Consider the following 20,839-nt stretch of genomic DNA (forward strand, 5'->3'; position numbering starts at 1 on the left):
TAGGAACGTTTTCACTGAGAGGATGGGAAGTAGCCATTGACAACGGTGACACCCTACGTAGAGCTTGCCATAGAAGGGATTTTGCGTGTGAAAAAGGATTTCAAGGAAGAGTTGAAGTTCAGAGGACAAAGCATCTCCAAAACTCCAACATATTTCTCATTACTGAACAACAAGTAACGCTTTGATTCTCTTTTATTTTTCTAATAATTTTAAACACTTTGACTTCTTACAATTAAATCCAAATAATCTTATTGGCCTCCTGACTAAGATTAATAAAATAAATATAGCTTGCTTCAAACCAATAATCTCCGTGGGATCGACCCTTACTCACGTAAGGTATTACTTGGACGACCCAGTGCACTTGCTGGTTAGTGATACGAGATCATAAGAAATTTTGATTTTGATATTGAGATTAAGATTTCGTGCACCACACCACAACCACAACTACAATCTAAGAGCCTCGTTGACCACCACCTAATTCCCAAAATGGCATCGTTGAAAAGAAAAAGAAGATGAAAAAGGAGATTGTGATTTTTAGAAAATGATGATGATTTAGAGGAAGAGATGAGTTATAGAAAAAAAGGATAAGAGTTTTTAAAAAATTAAAATATGGGTGTTTTTAAAATTATAAAAATTAAAAGTAGGTAAATTTTGTAATTATGATAATTGTTAACTGACACATCACCTCTAAACCTCAACTCCAGATAACTCAATTGACAGTTGGTTATTTTTGTCGAATTTTAAAATTTTTTGAAAATTATTTTTTCAATAACAAAGATTATGTACCATTTTGTTAGCGTTAGAAGCATTTAGGTACTGATTTGGTGTTTATCTCTTGGTTTATAGATACTCTCTTTGAATTAAGATAATATCATTACCATTAATTTTTTAATTACGTTTTTTTCGATAATATATATATAGTCTTTTATAGTAATTTTAATTTTGACAAAATATGCTATAAATAAGGTCACGCTAATATTAAAATGATAAAAAAATACTTATCTAATAAATTTGAAGGGTAAAAAATATATTAAAAAAAGAAATAAAATTAATTTCTTAAAAATAATAAAAAAATGGTTGAACAGAGTGTCTGTTGAGTCACTAATTTTTTTAATGAAAAATCAATTTAATTTATTTTTTTGTTTTGAATTGGATAAATAATTTTTATCTGATCAGTTTAGATTTGAATTTTTTATTATTAAATAAATAGTTGATTGTCATATGTTAAAAAGGCTTATTTTTATCTTTTTTTAATGTATAAATGTGATGTGTAAAATAATATGGAATTCAAATAATATTAAGTATACACTAAAAATAATTATTACTATAAAATATATATTAAATATTTTAAATACATATGTATTCTTAATTTTTTTAGTAGAATTCACTAAAATTTTTACCTCATATTTTGGATATCCCAACTGAACATATTAAATATATTTGCCTCCTTGTTCCACAAATTTTGTCATCACCATGATAATTTTTACTTTACTAATTTTATCTTTAGCCAACTTTAACCAGCATATAACCGATATCTATGTATTATTTTTTTAAAAAATAAGTGAAAAAGATGATAAAAAAAATAATGTTAGCCGAAGTAAAGGATTTTTTTTAATATAAATAAAAAATTAATTAATTTCTGAAACAAGATTTTTGAATTTTATTTTTTGAAATATAATTTTTTTTTTATAATTAAGGCAAGTTTGCTACACCCCTGACAAATTCTGTAATTTATATAGAGTTCGTCGCACCTCCGGTGAATTCTAGGATAAATTTGGCACATTATATAAAGCTGGTAGAGCCATTTTCATTTGTCCTTTGTTTTTCCAATCTTTCCTCCAAATTTACTTTGTTCCTCCTTTCTGTCTTTTCGACGTCCATGAAATTCGTTATCGATGACATTCTCAGTTTCAGGTCAGTAAATAATATGTTAGTTAGAATTACCATTAGTTTAGTTAGAATTACTGTTTACATGTTAGATAAAGTTACTAGTTAGAGGTTGCATGTTAGTTAGAGTTACAGATTTACTGTTTACATGTTAGTTAGACTTATTGCTAACTGGTTACATATTAGTTAGATTTTTTATGTTATTATTTTTAAGTACAGTTGTTGTTTATTGTTTATAACGTGTTAATTAGTATAACAAAGTCAATTGTTAGTTAGTTTAGTCAGAATAATTAGTTTAAGTTGTGAATTATAAGGTAATTAGTTGATAATTAATTAGGTTAAGTTAGATTAGAAATAAACATGATTAGTAAAATTTAGGGTTCTATTAGTTATTAATTAGGTTTGTTTAGGGTGTTAGTTGACGGCATCATGTAGTTAGGTTAAATTTAAATTAGTAAGTTTATAAACTGATTAAGAACGAAGATAAACAATTATAGATTTCATTATATTTTTTAATAATTTAGTTAATGTAAAAGGAACTGAGTTCAGTATATGTGATTTTATTTTATTAGAGTGTGTTTAGATGGAGCAGCAGTTATTGGACTACGAGGATATGATGTACAGATTGGATCAGGCTGAACACATTGCTGGCAGGCTTGATCGAGTGGTACAATTTTTCACTGTTGTTTATTTTATTGTAATTAATAAACAGTGAACTTGTTATTTTATGTGTTTGCCGTCCCTTTTTTTTTAATTTTGTGTTTCCATTTGCTAGGCGCCTCGGATCTTGCGCACCAGGCGGAATTTGATGACACGACTGCCAGAGCAGATTAGGCCATATCTCAGACGAACCGGATTTGAGTATGTGGCATATATGGTTGAGTTCAAGCACGACTGGCCACTTGCCTTAGTGTTGATAGAGAGGTGGAGGCCTGAGTCCCACACATTTCATCTACCATGCGGGAAGATGACTATCACTCTGCAGAATATGGCCTATCAGCTGGGACTTAGGATTGACGGTGATCCTGTGAGTGGATATATAAGTGGGTGGGAGCAGCACCATCAGGGACAAACTATTGAGGAGTTATGTCAGCAGAGGGAGAGGTAGATGTGGTGCAGGCCAAGGGAGGCAGGGTGCTGACGAGGTTCACCGCGACAGAGACTCTGTAAACCCACCAGCTCACTGATGAAAGGAATTTGTCGTGTCGGTATAGAATTTTCAAAAATGTATGTAATATCGTTGCAAGTATAGTTCTACACCAACAAACAATCCTCCCAATAAAAAATTTGGTTTTGTCACAAATAAAAATCCCAAGGAAAATTAACCGAAGTATTTAAATCTCGAGTCATCTCACAAGAAATTGCAATGAAGTGAATGATTATTGGCTATGAAGGAACAAGGGATTTGATTGATAAAGGGGCAAGAAATTAAATGGGCAAGAATTTAAATGACAAGAAAAGTAAATCAAGTGAGCAATTAAAGAAAGCAATTAATAAAGAGAGACATTCATGACAAAGATTGAGAATGTAGGCTTTCTATCGTAGTCATACAATGATTAATTCATCCTATTTAGTCAACTCCGGCAAATGGAAGAAGGCATCATGTTATCTTCACATAGGAAGAACGTCAAACAAGACTAATCAATCATATCACAATGATAAACAAGAATTTATCTTATTACGTCATCCCCGACGATGAAGGAAGGTATCATGTTATCCTCATACTCAAAGAAAGTCTAATAAGACTAGCTAATCTCAATCCAAAAGTCCTAATTAACTCACTAATTGAATTAGCGAGAGATTACAGTCAATGAAAATTATATTAACTAACAATTTTAGATCACCAACATAAGTTGGGTATTCATGACTCAAGATTACCTAATTACTCTTTCCAAGCCAAGAATGCTCAAAATCTACTCTAACATCCAACCAAACATTTTGTCAAACACTTGGAAGGCATAAAAAGAAAGCATGGTAAATGTGCAAGAAATAGTAAAATCTACCAACTACCAATTGTAAAGAAAGTAAAATCACAAATCAAATCAACAATAAAAGGGCATCAAACATCAAATTTCATTAAAAGAGATCCAAATCCAACATGAGTGCATGAGCATAAAAGAGACATAAAAGTAAAATTAACATCACAAACTAAGAGAATTAAAGTGTAGAAACAAGAAATTGTAGAGGAAACAAGATGAAATCAAGAAATTGGACTTAGATCTAAGATGCAAAATAGCCTAGAACCCTAATTCTAGAAAGAAGAGGGAGCCTCTCTCTAGAAACTAAACTACATAATGTCAATTCTACAATTAAGTGCTCCCCCATTTGACCAAGCTTGAATTCTGCATGAAATAGCATCAGAAATGAGTTGGATTGGGCCCAAAATGCTTCAAAAATCGCTGGCCATGAGTTGCCTTTAGTGAGTCACGTGCAGCTTCCCATGCGTACGCGTGATGCACGCGTACGCATTCTTAAATGCCAGGAAACTATGGCAAATTTTATACCATTTTGAAGCCCCAAATGTTAGCTTTCCAACGCAACTAGAACCACCTTATTTGGATCTCTGTAGCTCAAGTTATGATCGATTAAGTGCGAAGAGGTCAGGATTGACAGCTTTGCAGTTCCTTCATTTCTTCAAGAGTTCTCCCACTTTGCATGCTTTTCCTTCATTCCTTCAATACAATCTTTGCCTTATAAACCTGAAATCACTTAACAAACATATCAAGGCATCGAATGGAATTAAAGTGAACTAAATTTAGCTATTTTAAGGCCTAAAAAGCATGTTTTCACACTTAAGCACAAATTTAGAGAGGATTACAAAATCCTGCTATTTCATTAAATAAATGTGAGAAAAGTTGATAAAATCCCCCGAAATAAACACAAAATAAACCACAAAATTGGGGTTTATCACTCATCGGGCCGAGGATGCTGGCCAGATGGTTGGGTCCCTTTCCGGACCTGTACCCGGAGACTACTTGTCGTTGAGACCCCCTGGGTCACATCACTCGGAGGCCAGGACCAGTCATCAGGGGCAGAGACAGGAGGCTAGTCTTCATTTCGACATCGGGAGTCAGTTTTAGCTGCCATTCAACCCATTGGATCTCGGACCCCAAACCAACTACCAGCCCATATTGGATACGCAGGACTTGATTGATGTGACGATGATGGTGCCTGACTGGATGACGAGTTTGATGTAGGGAGGTGATGGCGGGTTGGCGGATGTGACGACGATCCACAGCAGACCCATCCATTTTCGCAGATGCACACTACTCCACCTCAGTCTAGATACTTGCCATGCCACATGGATGATCATTCTAGTGGGTCGTTGTCCACTGCAGATTATGTAACGCTGAAGGACCAGATGAGCACTCCAGTTCCTGGTCCAGATCCTCCGCTCGGTCGAGGTCAGCGCGATGTCAGACCACCTGCGTGTGGCACAGGTAGGTGTCTCGATCCGAGACTTCATGGACGACATGCTGGCCTACGTGGTGGTAGGCGAGGTCGGGGCTAGTAGGTTCTGTGTCTTTATGATTATTGTATGCTTTTGTAATGTATGAAAAGTAAGTTTCTTGTAAAAAAATATATACAACTAGTAAATGATGACATTATTTGACTTTTATAATATTTAATATCATTGTGTTAATTTTCAAATTCAAACAAGTCTGTTGTAAACAACTTTTCTAACGAAATATAATACTTTAAAGAAAGATTACAATCATATATTTAGACGAAAACAACACCTATAACTAACGTCGACTAGACGATACCCCTCCACCGTCAAGAGCGGTAGATGTTCTCCGCGTGTGACCACTTTGGCGACACAATCTGCACCTCCTCTCCCCGTTATGCTCAATGTCATCCATGTTGTTACGAATCCTAGAGCTGACGGGACCAAATACAGGGGCCGTCATACGATGGCCAATCATCCTCATACCCTATCAGTCGAAACTCTGATCTATAAATATTGAAGACCGACTCCATGCGGTACACAGGATGTACAAATCGCCTCCAATCAAGTCTTGCATGAGAGCAAGCTATAAGGACGTGACGACAAGTCTTGAGTTGCCATCTTGAGCTATGACCATCAGCAAAGTCCCACCGTATTTACCATATTAGTGGGTGCCATCAATGAAAATAAGTGGCTTGCAATGCTTAAAAGTCTCAACACACGGTGGAAATGTTCAAAAAACCTTATTAAACATGATTGTGTCGGCAGAACCAGGCCAAGGCTGTGTTACTAGTTGCACCCAAGTACCTAAAGACACATTTTCAGTTAGCTTATTGTACATGGCTGAATTGTTTAATAGCGAATAACCATAATAAAATAAATCTTATACATATGCAAGATTCATTCTGCATAGCGAATAACCGACGAGGAAGCACATTGTATGACTCCTCCCAATTGCCATATATTCTAGCAATGACTTTCTGTGTTGCAAGCCTTTCTGTAGGACGCCTTGTAACCAAAGTGGATTCTCCACACCTCCTTGCAGAACCCTGATGCTAATTGTTGGATCGGCTTTGACCATTGTGAAATGTGTTGAGCAATCACCTTCGAATCTAACCTACGATGGTCTTGTCCCATCGATGTTTGCATGCAAGTATGAGGACCAGTGTATCTCCTAACCTCCCATTTTTCTTGCTTTCAGTAATATGATATAAGTATGCTCCAATTATAACGGGGCCTGAACTGGATACACTGTGCATTATACCTCAACTGGTCACTCTCTACTATTTTGTACTCCGCAGTCCTCCTGATACTATACTGCTTAACTGCCAACATAACATCTTCCTTGTTCTTAAATTGTTGTCCAACCTCAAACTCGTTGCTTGGATCTTCTTCAGGGCCTCCTTGAGTAAACGACCAATCGGAAGTCATTGCATCGAGATTCAACCTCGTGAAATGATCCGGCCGGTCATATGGTCGAAAAATGACAGGCTGTGTCAGAGCGATTTGTGTGTCACCATAGTAGTTCATCTCTTCTTCCTCGTCACCATCATCAGGAATTTCGGGTGGTTCTTTATCAGCATCGTCTCCATCATCAAGGTTAACTTCATACTAATCAATCATCGGATCCTTGATAGCAGAACCCTCATGACTTTCAACACCGTTATCCATTAAGTCAACATTATGAACTTTAACATTAGACCCCTCTTGACTACCTTCAGGTGGCATATTTAAATCTACCATCGTCTTTCTGATAGTTCGTCTAACAACTCCACTCAATGGACTATTATCGACAGTATCTGCAGATGATCCTCGGCCACAACGAGAAACCCGAATAATTTCAACATATAAACATTTGTCCATCGATTGTGCCACGAGCTTATGAGCCGTACGTTCTCATCGTCACGTAAACAATACCTAATTCAAAACAATAGAAATATTTCTCACAACCGTGGTCTAATAAATATACTAGCAACATAGACAAGACAAATGTAATATACCTTTTATAAAATAAACGGGCATTTACTTCGATCGAATATCTGAAGTAAAATTTTTTCACCCTTTTTGCTTCTTGATGTCCGACAGAATGTAATATCAGATTTTTCAACGCTGTTAGACTGTTGACTTCCGGTGTCATATAGGTAATTATCGGTTGCTTCGATCTAAACACGATAGAATCTTCTTCATCATAAACTATTTCATCATCGTAATGAATGGATAACAATGAATTCCTTGACATTGTAGAAAAAAATGTCAACAATGAAAACGAAAGTGGACAATGAAATTATGGTTCTCTGATCCGTTCTCTAAGGTAGCGTTTGTTTTCGGAGGCAGGACACAGAGACATGGACAACACTTGTTTAAAAAGTGTTTGGAAGCAGAGACATGGACACTGCCGAGACAGTTTTTTATACTTTTGTATCCACTCTTTTACGAAGGACAATGATGGACACGAAATTTGGAAGAGTGGACACGGACTTTTTTATAAATTTTGTTTTCCTTTTTCTCCATGGATATTTTTTATTATTCCACTATTACCTTTCTTATTTTTCCTATTGCGTTGTTCTCATAGAGTTACTTTCTTCTTCCTACTCTTTCTCTATCTTTTTCTTTTCCAGTTCTGTAGAAACTTTTATTGGGGTAGATAGTTTTTTTTTATCGATTTTACTTCAATACCATTTTAATCTTGTATTATATTATTTGATTTGTAATAAAAATAATAACAAAAATAATTAATCTTAAAACTTTTGAAAGATAAATATTATCAAAAGTAAAATTAAACTTTTAAAATGCTAAAAGATAATTTATAAATTGTAATTGATTTTATATAATTTAAAGAAAAATCAATTTTTTGATAAAAAAAAATTAATTTTTTAAATAAAAATAGATTTTTATGTGCAAAAATTATTTTTTTTTCATTTAAAAATGGATTTTTTTTAAACTAATTTTTTATTTAAAATTAATTTGGCTTATTAACCTAAACAAAATTTTTTATTAATCCAACTTAGATTTAATTTTTTTGTGAATCTTAACCATGTGTATTCTTACATATTAATAATAAATTTAAAAATAAAATAATTATATTTATAAATTTTATTTTAATTTAAATACTAATATATTTTTTATTAAAATTTTTTGCCTCTTCAAATATTTTTTTCAAGTTCTGTCTTGATGTACTCTCATTTTTTTTATTAAATTAATTTGTATTTGATGTAAAAAATTTGTAATCAATCCAAACATAATACTAGACATAATGTTAGTGTCTTGTCCACCGTATTCAAACATAATACACAAAAAATGATTTTTAGTGTTTCTATGTCTTAGTGTCATGTTCTGTCCTGTCTCTAAAAACAAACGCAGTTCGCTAGAGTGTGACAAACTCCATAATTTATATAGAGTTCGCCGAACAACAAACTTACTTTATTTCAAAAAATATAATTAAAAAATCTTAATTAATTTTTTTATTTTATATTAGAAAAGTTTCTCGAAAGAAAAGCTTTAAAAACACCAATCTATTTGTATAATTTAGTCATACATTACATAGTACATACATACCACACACAAAAGAAGGGGGTGTTCCGAGAATCGAACTCGGGACCTCTCGCACCCGAAGCGAGAATCGTACCACTAGACCAAACACCCTTAACTGCCGAAACAAACATGAATTCCCTTCATCTTCGCAAGCTCTAAATTCCAACATCCTCTGCATCCTCAATTGATAGCACTATCAACATCCCTTAATGAAGCTTATTGAAGAAGACTAGCGAGTGCAGAAACCATAACAAACCTAGTTTATAGGAGTAACCGTCAAGAGTAAACACTTTAATGCAAGATGAGTAGGGGATGCATTGAAATAGAGCGCAAAATCCTGCGTCTCCTGCACGGCCACACCACGCGCACCCACCTCACCGAAATCCACGCGCAATTCCTCCGCCACAACCTCCACCACTCCAACCAGATCCTCTCCCACTTCGTCCTCGTCTGCGCCTCCCTCAACAACATGCCCTACGCGCAGCGCGTCTTCATCCAGGCGCGTTGCCCCAGCATCCTCCTCTTCAATGCCATGATCAAGGGGTATTCCCTACGCGCACCGTTTCAACACTCGTTCCACCTCTTCTCCCTCATGAGGTCACGCGCCATGGTCCCCGACGAGTACACTTACGCGCCGCTCCTCAAGGCCGCATCCAACCTCCGTGACTATTTCCTCGGTCGGTGCATTCATGCGCAGGTCTTTAAACAGATTGTTAATAATAAGAAATTGACGAGTAAAGTACATGGCTTAAAATGTTGCAATTAATTTGATCAACTACTCTAACTAACTAACTAACTAAACTCACGTGTTTTCATGCTGTTATAGGTTGAGGCGCTTGGGTTTGCACGTCATGGATCTGTTCGTGTTGGGATGGTAGAACTGTATGCGAATTGTCGTAAAATGGAGGACGCTGAGAAGTTGTTTGATGAAATGCGCCACAGGGATGTTGTCGTTTGGAACCTGATGGTTCGCGGGTTCTGCGAGGCTGGTGACTTGGATAAGGGGTTGAAGCTTTTTTGGCAGATGAAGGAACGCAGCATTGTTTCGTGGAACCTCATGATCGCTTCGATGGCACAGGGGAAGAAAGATGAGGAAGCTCTTGAGCTATTTCGGAAGATGTTGGACGAGGGACTTGAGCCGGATGATGCTACATTGGTGGCTGTGCTGCCGGTTAGTGCTAGAATGGGAGCAATGGATGTTGGGGAATGGATACATTCTTATGCAAATGACAAGGGATTCCTTAAAAATGTGGTTGCTGTGGGAAATTCGCTTGCGGATTTTTATTGCAAGTGTGGTAATCTAAGTGCTGCGTGGAGCATTTTCAATGGGATGACTAAGAAGAACGTAGTTTCTTGGAACGTTATGATATCCGGTTTGGCTTATAATGGAGAGGGTGAAGCAGGGGTTGGCCTGTTTGATGAAATGGGAGGAGAAGGAGTGGCCCCTACAGATTCCACTTTTGTTGGGGTGTTAGCTTGTTGTGCTCATTCTGGTTTGGTTGATAGAGGACGGGAGCTGTTTGCTTCTATGAGCCAAAAGTTTCAGCTTTCACCAAAGCCAGAGCATTATGGTTGTGTTATTGATCTTCTTGGACGGTGTGGGAATGTGAGGGAAGCTCATGAGTTGATTAGCAGCATGCCAATGAAACCAAGTGCTGCTTTATGGGGCGCTTTGCTCAGTGCCTGCCGCACTCATGGTGATAGGGAAGTTGCCGAAATTGCGGCGAAAGAGCTCGTTAGGCTTGAACCATGGAACTCTGGGAATTATGTGTTGTTGTCCAATATTTATGCAGAGGAAGGGAGGTGGGATGAGGTTGAGAAAGTGAGAATGTTGATGAGGGGTGGTGGTGTCAAGAAAGTTCAGGGGCAGAGTGCAACCGGGTAGTTTGCATTGCAGGAATCCGGGTTTTGTTGAGAAATGACTTTGCCACTGAGTTGCCACCTACAGAAGGAATATGGTGCACTATGTTTACTGAAACAAGTAATGCATGGGCATTAAAGGATGGCACAAATCTTGTTTGAGTATTCTAAAAGAACAATTAGAGTGCTATCCTGTTAGAGGAGTAATTCCTGATCAAATATCCAATCTGTTTTGTTTGAGTTGATTGTAGGAGGTCTGACAAAATAGAAAGTCATTCCTTCAAACATTGCCCTCTTGACTGAGCTGGATACTGACTAGGTGTGTTTAGCTACTTAGATCAATCGACACCAAGTATTCTCAATTTGCATCAGAGAATATGCCAAAATTGCAATTAAGTTCAATTGAGACAACCCCATCAAATGATTGCCAACAATAAGAGAGGCACCGGTGGTTTGAACATCGCCACCACAAAAGACGGAATAGCTGAAGAATTGTTTGTTCATGTTCAAGACTAGAGCGCACATGATTCGATATCATATCATGCAATTTGATCCACAATCAGTTCTTTTTCAGTAGAAGGATGCCCTTGTAGTTTCAAGAGAATCTGAAGGCCTGAATATTTGTGTGTGAAGAAAGGAGCACAACATATGAAACGTGTTTACATTTTAATTTTTTGACTATTTTTCTTCCATTATGTTCATATATAATGTTTATGTATTCATGCCATTTAGAAATTAATGTGCTAAAACTAAATACTTTATCTTAGAGGTACACCATTATTTATGGCAAAACCATGCATATTACAAGAAACCTATCACTATTTGGTTGTAAATTATAAAAGTCCAAAGTGCACCTATATTTCCGACTCTGGTATGAGCACACCAAAATCAGCCCCTAAAGTAAGCTATCAGTATAAAATACATACTAGAATACAAATACATATTGAAAATAAATTAAACCACACATGTATTTACACACAAATACATTCGTGGTTGATTTTATTGTGCAAATAGCATTTTTGATATATTTCTGGATGCTAGTGCAACATCTCACATAACATGAACCACTACTGGCCACAGGATGAAGAGATAGAATCTGATCAATGTTGGAAACTTGCAAGCATTATTTGTCTCTTGCCTAATGTAGTCTCCCAAATTGAAGTTCCCTACACATACATATACTACATTTTATTGTAGCAGAAATAATGAGATAAAATGATGAAAAAAAGAAGAAAATAAGTTCAAGCTGCTGAAAATAACTAGTGTTGACCTCTTTCTCTAGAAAAGCTGCAGCCAGCATCCAGGGCATTTCTCATCTGTTGTGCGGTGGCTTTGTTGTAGAATACAAAATTAGATAGCATGTCATTGATGCAATTAAGTACTAACCGTGTTTCAGAAAGGCATGGTCCACTGCAGAAAGAATCAGTGGCCTGCAGTGGTATGTTAATATTCCCAGATGGGTTTAATCTATATGCTTCATTGCACTGAGAATAAATCTGTGAAAATTTCAAATCAATGATCAAAAGAAATGGAAAAGGAACATGTTAGAAAGGAAGAGAGACTGCTGATTAATAAAATGACCAAACATATAGTGTTTTGTTTTATTCATACTTTAATCTATATAAACACTACTATATATTTTAACTACCATCCATTGTTATGAATATTTAACTATAAATGTGATTTGATGATAATTAAATAAGTGTTTTACTAATTACCAGAATTACCCATAATGTTCCTATGCTTAATGTCCACCTAATGTTATAATGCAACGTTTGATGCCACCTTCAAAAATTATTATAAATACCTTAAGAATAGTATGAATTACACCCGTAAAAAAAAGTTTACTATTTGACAGGTGATATCAAATATGAATTAGCTTAGAAAGTATTTTAGATAGATTTTCCCTTAAGATTTTTTTTTCCGATAGTTGGAGAAGGGAGATTAGGTATAAGACTAAGATTTTCTTTTTAAGGTTACAAGATACCTATGGCTATCATAAAGTACATAATTATATATTTTCCTATCAATTTGAAAGCCAATTAATAAACCAGGGAGGTTTCCAATTTTCTATCGAAGAAGAAATTAGCATAACAATCTTAACATTTAGCAGCCACATGCTTCTTTCCAAGAAATGCAATAAAATAAAATATTTGTTACTTACACGGTTATTTTCGAAGCACGACAAGACCTTTGCTATGCTTTGCTCCTGCAGCTCCCCATCTGAGAAGCAGCAAAACATTGCAATGAAAAGCAAAGCAACAAAAATGAACACATTATTTACCTTCAACATCAGTGCTAATGCCATGATAACAATAATCGTGCAGCAACAGATTCTGGTGCATGAAGGGCTTGAACTAATTAATATGAATATGATGACGTTGGTGTTTGATTACTCTTTTGCTTGACTTGTATGATCAAGACAGAGTGAAGAAAATGCTATGTACATAGTTCGGTCACCATACACGAAAGTATAATTAATAATGTAAAGGGGAAAAACACGAAATTGGTTGGTTAACAAATATCAGCAGTTTGTATCTGTAACAGATGAAAGGAAAATTTCACTGATAGAGAAAGCGCAAAACGAAACTACGTAATTTTCACCAAAACTCCATCTAACAGAGCTTTGATGCGTGTCCTACATAATTTATCAAGTTTGACTATTATATAAAAATTGAACAGGAGATCTCTTAATTAAAAATGTAAAGAACATCTTATTTATTTAGTATTTTTAGTATTTATGAATTTTTTATTATTTTCACATTAGTTTGGAAATAGCATACTCCAACATCAATTTTTTTTAAAAAATATAAATATCATATATATTAGATTAATAAGACCATCAAAATCAAATATTTTTTTTTAAATAATTATTTACTTATATATTTTTTAATTTAACAAAACCACTAAAGAGATTGTTAAAGATAGCAGGCAGCGATAATAAAATATCATAGACCTATAACTCAAGGGTTTTTTTTCAGAAATACAAAAAAAATTCATATTTTCCCCAAAATCGTTTTTCAACTTTAATTCCCCAAATATAATTTTTTTTAGAATAAATTTGCCACACCCCTGACGAACTCTATAAAAATTAGAGAGTTCGCCGCGGCGAATTCTTTTTAATTTTTTTCAATCTCGCATTTTTAATCCATTATCATCATCTTCAAATAGTATATATATCTACAAACAGTACATAGGAGTACACAAAAATACACGGACAACAAGTATGGCTTCTTCAAGAATTTTTTTAATTATAAATTAAAAAAATGAGCCATGTTTAACAATGACAACCATTATTATCATCTCCAGAAATACACAAGTACACTAGAATAAGCCATATTTAATAAGAATTTTTTTAATTATAAGTCGTATTTTATTTTGAAAAAAATTAAAAGGAGTTCGGCGGGTTAGGCGAACTTGTGGCGAACTTTCTCTAAACAAAAAAATTGTATATGGAGAATTAAAGTTCAAAAATAGTTTTGGGAGAAATATAATTTTTTTTTATTTCTGAAAAAAATTCTATAACTCAAATATGAAAGAATTGACAAATTTTGCCACTATTGTGGATGTGTCGGTCATGAAATCAGATTCTGCAATAGCTATTTAAAAGACATAGTGAAATGAAATACATGTGAAGAGTTATAGGGAACTTGGCTTAAGACAGATCAATTTGGGAGAAGATTAATACTGCAAAAAGAAAACCAGACTCTAAACTACTTAAGATATGGAGAGGAGGAGGGGGAGGGGGGATCAAAGATCGAAGAAACTAATTCTAGTAGGTTTAATATGGAGGTTGCTAGTCTGTTAGTTGAAAAAAGAAACTCACAATGTCTATAAAAGTGATGAAGAAGAGGTTCAAAGTGGGCAGAGAAAGCTACTAGCAAAAGAAAATAGCATTGTTAAGACTATTACTGTTACTTAAGGAGAATCGGAGGAAATAAGGAAAAGCAAGGGAGTTGTAGTAGTCTCGAAGCAACCTGTTAATGCTTGTGCATCATTTTGTTTTGCTACTACAAAGAAGAAAGAGGAAAACAAGAGTATAAGAAAACAGAATATGAAGCAGTTGGTTAGGAAGGCATCTACTACAAGCATATCAAGGGATTTGAAAGGAATTCAGTTTTCTCAAGTCATAGTTCTAATACTAAAATACAATATCAAGAGAATTTGGTTGTTATTAAAAAAGGAGAGGATGCCACCGAATAATTGGCATCTGGAAAAATATGAAGATGCTCATATGAAAATTGTCCGGATTTAAAAAATTTTCTGACGGTTTCCAATATTAAAGGAGTTAATAGACTCCATTCTTTTAAAGTATTATTTTTCTATGAAATTAAAAAGAATACTTTTACTGTGGAATGGCCGAATGAGTGTTAAAGGAAGAAGGTTTTGGTAATGCTTTTTTTTGTGGAGCTAGTTGGTTTGGCTAAGGCCTAAGGGGCTAAGGGGCTAGCAATGCCGCGAAAGGAGAATACTAATGTTTGTAAATTCTATATAATTAATGAATAATTAGTAACAATTAATTATTAATTAAATAAATTAGAGAATTAAATTTTATTAATCTAACGAGGTAAAAATATTAAAATACGAATATTAAGACTAATTTTAAAAATTTTAGTCTAAAACCGGATTAACAGACCAAACCGATCAAACCGGACCTACTTTAGACCCAAGACCTAACCCAATCCAACCCACACTTAGTGAACTCAGCCTCCCTTTTCCTTTTTCATATGCATGTGAAGGTTGTAGTAGGCTTAGAGAAGGGGGGTTGAATCTATGCCTTTCTTTACTTTTAACAACTTAACCCTTTAAAGCAAGCTTTCAATTCTGATTCTGTTTGAACTCAGCAGCGCAAATTTATGAGACAATTTATTTTTATCTCATGAATATCAGAAAACAGAACAGAGCAGAGAAGAGAAAAGCTAACACCATTATGTATCCTGGTTCGGTTGCCTTGTGCTATGCAACCTACATCCAGTCTCCACCACAACAGTGGTGAAATTTTCACTATAGTTAAAGTATTACATACACCAATTCCACAGGATTGACACAATCCTCTCACACTCAAGTTCTAACCTAACTTGACATTGGCTATGCTAATACCTAACTCTTCACTCTTAGTGCTCACCCAACTAAGAAAGGGGTACCTCACTGGTACTAGATACAAGACACAGATTTACCTAAAGAAATCTGAAAATAACTCTAGACTTTTCACTCATGTGTATCTCTCTGCCTTTTTTCACTCTTAAATTTTTTCAATGACTCTCTCATTCAGCCTTTTACCTCAAGAAATTACAGAAAGATAAACATTGAAAAGTAAATTACAATCTGTAAAAAACATGAAGGAGATTGACTCTTCAACAGCCTCTTTGCTATGTGATAAATTAGATTTGCATGTCTCTAATTCAGTTCTTCATTTTTGGCGAAATGCTTCTTTGAAAGAAAGTATTGTCCAACTAGAGGAACTTCTTCAGGGAACTCTTTTCAGAACACAACTCACCAAACTCTGGTTATCTCTCCTTGGCTTCTGAATGGTGTGAGATCTTCTTTTGTATCTCCTTGCATGTTGCTGGGTTCTTCTTCCTATATCAACTTCTTGAGCCTTGTGCTTCACCAACCCAGCCGTTCACTTTCTCCCATTTTTACTCAAATTAGGGACTTTACTTCTAACCTTCTCTTGTTGACCGAAAGCCACAGGAAAGCATAAAACAGATATCCTCAATGGTAAACCCAGATCTTGGCCATTGAGAAGCTACTTGGTCTCCAAGACTCACTTGTGACCGTAGATACATAGCAGTGGGAGCAGAAATCAACTTTCCATGAATCCCATTTTCGGACTAGCAGAGAGTTCGGAAGAAGAGAAGAAACTGAGATGCATGTATAAGAAAATGGTTTACCTTTAACCTTTGCCTAAGCTTGATTTGGTTTGATTTTACTTATTTGACCTCAACATTTCTTATCTAACCTTTTCTTTCTTTCTTCTTCTGTGAATAGTTTAGGGAAGAAGCTCTCTCTCTCATTTTTTCTGATTTCTGACCAAAGCACAAAAGTGAACATTGCTTTTGATGTGAGAGCAAATTGGAGGAATTTGTTACTAACGGGTTTGGATCGGATATCCATAAGGCAACCCGTTTGATTTCTTTAGCTTTGTTTTCTTTTAGGCTTCGTTTGTGTTATCAGCCCACCAGTCTTGTTATTTTATTTTCATTCCATTTGGGATGCTGAATTGAATTTTGGCCTGCAACATTTAATAAATAATTAGCAACATACAATTATTAATAATCTACACTAATTATTTATTTTGCCCAAAAATAATATTTATTATTATTAATTAATTTAGTTAATTTATTAACTCAACAGCATGCCTGCTGAACACAAGAAAGAAAAGGGGAAGAACAAAGGAAAACTCCAAACCCTTGATCTTGATTTCAATATCATATATCTTTCAATCCGGAGTTTCGATCCCTGCACCGTATGCGTCCACGCGACCACTGTGTCGAGCTCTACAAAGTCTACTAACTAATTTGATAAGAAAATCTCAATTTTACTCTCAGTCTCTCCATCCCCCAATTTAAAAAATTTGGCAATTCGGTATTGAGATCTTTGGTTATTTTGATGTTCTAGGATCAAACTAACTTGAGAAAATTATTGGATTTTGGTTAATTGATGCATAGGAAAGGTAAGAACCCTCAAAACCCTTGCAAATACTTTGATTATATGAGGTTGGGTATTGAGCTCGTATATATGGATGTAATGATATGAATTAGGTAGTATATGTGTGAATTGGAACATGATTGAGGAGGTTGGAAGCTTGGATTGACCTTTGGGTGCTGAAATCTTGGTGGTGGAGGCTTGAGATCTTGCTAATTAAAGTATCTTTGGCATAAGGAAGAATTGGCCAAGTATGGTTTTGGTTTCTCGTAGGTAATATATAATGTTTCGTGAAAACTTAGACTAGATGATCATAGGAGAGGTCGGAATGTATAATTATGTTAATGTTTAGTAATTTTGATGAAAAATATTGAGTTAGCTTGAGAATGAAATGATGATTGATGCTTGTGGTGAGGATGATGAATATGAACTATGATTGTTGATATATTAATGAATTATGTTGCTTGATTTTGGATTGTTTGGAGGAGAGTATGAATTTTGAGTATTGACATGTTGTGGAATAAATGAAAAGTGTTTAGGTAGGTTTTGGATATGGTTGGCTTGAGTTTGAACTTGGAACTTTGGTTTTGAAATGGAAATTTGTAAAAGTAGAGGTTTGTGATTTTGGTGAAAAATTAATTTTTGATCGAACTTCGGCGGGTCACAACTCGGCGTCCGGACTCCCAAACTTTTTTAAACTTAATTTAAATAAAAATTGGGTCTGTGAAGTAGACGCCATTCAAAGAACAAATTGAAATATTTTTAACGAATGAGTTATGCGCGTCGGAAGTTTGGTTTGTAAAAGTGAATTCTGCAGGACTTAGCAGCTTTTTAACATATATGGGGCACATGCGTACACAAACACACGCGACGCAGACATTTGGCACTGTCCAGACGTCTCGCATGTGCAGGTATGTGCATGCGTACACGAGAATTGAATTTTGCAAGCTTGCGTACGCGAGCAAATGCCACGCGACGCGGGACATCTCTTCTGTCCAAGGGGCTCGCGTTCGCGGACAATGGTTGCGTATGCAACTGGGGTAAACGATACTCCCGTGTATGCGAGACATGGCATGCGTACGTAGCCATTCGCCTCTATCCAGTGTACACGCATACGTGGACAGGGTTCGCGTACGCAAGACCCATATTTTTGGAAAAGTTAGATTTTTTATCTTCAACCTATTTTCTAATCTCTAAACCTCTATTTCTACTCTCTAAGGCCCTAAAACTCAGTTTTAATCATAGTGAGGGGGTTGAACCTTCAGTTGGTGGTAACTTGAAAGTGAAGAAAGATTGTGAAGTGGTGATTTAAGATTAAGAAGTGCTAAAACATTGAATGTGTGATGAATAATGGCTAGGATGATATTGAATGATTGGATCTGAATGATTATTTGACTTGTGAACTTCTTTTTATCTGATATACAAATTTTCCTAGGTGGATGCAGTGGCTAGCCACCACTTGCTCCAGGTTGAGACTCGATACTCTGTTGACCCTACATCGCAAGACGTGGTCGCGTACTTTGAGTCCCCGAAAATTCTCCCAATGAGCTGAATTTGATGATTAATTGTAAAAGTTATGCATAGACTCTTGGGGATCGGATGCACGTACGGAAGGACTATCCAGGGTTAGCTACCGGACATGTTGTGTTTGCCTTTATAATCGACAAATGAGAATCATCAGTCATAGGGCAGGCATACATCATATGCATTTGTCTGTTTTGTTTGTGCTTGCATTTACTTGGAACTGCCTACTTAATAATTTATGCATAATCGCTATATGTTCTATTTGCTGTATTTGTTATCTATCTATGTTTTCTTTGCCTGTATTGTATGTATGTACAACTGAGTTACGCCTTTTCTAGCGTTGGAGTGATGAAGGTAATTCCACTGGAGTTTTGGAGGGTTGAAGAAAAGTGAAAATTGAGGGGTTAAGTTAGAAATTGGGTTAGAACCTAAGTGCCCTAGATAATTTACCTTGTCATGGTTTTAAATTATAACTCTAAGTTTTAAATTTGAGTGTTGGAGTTCTAAGATCACCTTTGGCTTTCCCGGGACCTTATGTATTATGTATGTAGGCACCATTACCATGATGAGAACTTTCGATTCTCATTCCATACATATGTTGTTATTTTCAGATGCAGGTCGAGAGGCAGCTCGTTAAGCGTCTGGATTTACTTTGCAAGCGAAGTGGTGATGATTGGCTTTTGATATTTTGCTATGTGTATATACATAAGAAAAGGTTTTTTCAAAACAAAAGATCAAAAAAGGGTTTTTTGAAACCTAAAGCAGAAAAAGCATGCACACAACCAACAAAAAATAACTTAAACCCCTGTCTAAAAAAAGGTATTTTTAAATATTTTGTTTACGGCCATAAAAGACCAAGAAAGTGTTAGCAATATACCACAACAACACAAAGTTAAATAGTTTAAAAAAGGGGGACCCACAGGTCGGGTCCCCATGTAGCCAAAGATAATTTTCAGTTTGGAATGACGTTACCACCAGAACCAGGGAGAGTAGTCGGAGCACCACCAGAGTCAGGGAGAGAAACATCCATAGGAGATGGAGGGGAAGTCTCAGGAGCCTTCGAAGAACTCGGAGCATCATCTGGTCGGGGAGGGGACTCTATGATTCTCTGGCCCCGAGTCTTCAACTTGGATTCAGACACAGGTCGGGGAGGAGATACAATGGCCCCATCGATGATGACCTTATCAGAGTCCAAAGGGGAGAGATCCAGGTCGGGAGCAATAACCCTGATCTGCTCCTTAAAAACCCTCCACGCCTCCTTGAATCCCTTAGCAATGGAGTCCTCCAGATCCGCATAAGCCTCCCGAGCTCTTACTAGATCTTTTTTAACCTCCACAAGGTCCTGGAACAAGCTCGAGTAGCTCTGCTTCGCCTTCTCCTGTAGACCCTCCACCATAGAGCACCGGCCCCTCAACTTCTCCTCCTCCTTCTGGAGATTATCCATCTCCTCCCTCAACTTGGCGACCTCCTCCTTCAGGCTCTTCTTAGCCTCTTGATATAAGAGAATCCTCCCTTCTAGCTCTTCAACCCTCAGGGATGAACCCAAAGAGCTGAGGGGAGTCTTCTAAAAAATATCAAGAAACTTGGTGCACACCCCCGCCGCACTGATACTCTCCTGAGCCAGAATAGTAAGGTGGTTTCGAAGAGAAGCATCATCCATACTTATACGAGTATAAGGATTGATATGCTCCCGGATAAATTGAGGCGCATCCACCTTGGCCTCACCTTCAAAGGGAGAGCCAGACTCTAAAGTCTTGCGCTTCTTCTTTTCTGGCTCAGGATAAGGTTGGGAAGGAGGGGGCGGCAGAGAAGATGCTGAGGAAGAAATGACAATAGGTCGAGCAGGGGTCCCCAAGTTGTGAGAAGAAGGGGAAGGGGAAGGAAGAGAGGGACCAATTGCCCTGGCACCACCGACTCTGGCGCGGGATCTCGCTTTGGCCT

At 36.2% G+C, this 20,839-nt stretch overlaps 2 protein-coding genes and 1 non-coding gene across 3 annotated transcripts; 1 reads left to right on the forward strand and 2 right to left on the reverse strand.

Moving 5' to 3' along the window:
- Positions 1–8,905: 8,905 nt before the first annotated feature.
- On the reverse strand, positions 8,906–8,977 carry TRNAP-CGG (transfer RNA proline (anticodon CGG)). Its single transcript has one exon. It is a non-coding gene; the product is annotated as a tRNA-Pro (tRNA).
- A 113-nt stretch (positions 8,978–9,090) lies between these two features.
- Positions 9,091–11,049, forward strand: LOC130948321 (pentatricopeptide repeat-containing protein At1g09190). Its single transcript, XM_057877044.1, has 2 exons — positions 9,091–9,563; positions 9,693–11,049. The coding sequence occupies exons 1-2, from the start codon at positions 9,168–9,170 to the stop codon at positions 10,749–10,751; spliced, it is 1,455 nt and encodes a 484-aa protein (XP_057733027.1). The 5' UTR covers positions 9,091–9,167; the 3' UTR covers positions 10,752–11,049.
- Positions 11,050–11,714: 665 nt separating this feature from the next.
- Positions 11,715–13,333, reverse strand: LOC130948322 (uncharacterized). The gene is made up of 3 exons (XM_057877045.1): positions 12,891–13,333; positions 11,997–12,222; positions 11,715–11,892 (listed from the first exon to the last, which is right to left on the reverse strand). The coding sequence occupies exons 1-3, from the start codon at positions 13,032–13,034 to the stop codon at positions 11,777–11,779; spliced, it is 486 nt and encodes a 161-aa protein (XP_057733028.1). The 5' UTR covers positions 13,035–13,333; the 3' UTR covers positions 11,715–11,776.
- Between the last annotated feature and the right edge of the window lie 7,506 nt (positions 13,334–20,839).

This window comes from Arachis stenosperma, chromosome 9, assembly GCF_014773155.1.
Source record: "Arachis stenosperma cultivar V10309 chromosome 9, arast.V10309.gnm1.PFL2, whole genome shotgun sequence".
Taxonomy (NCBI): Eukaryota; Viridiplantae; Streptophyta; class Magnoliopsida; order Fabales; family Fabaceae; genus Arachis; species Arachis stenosperma.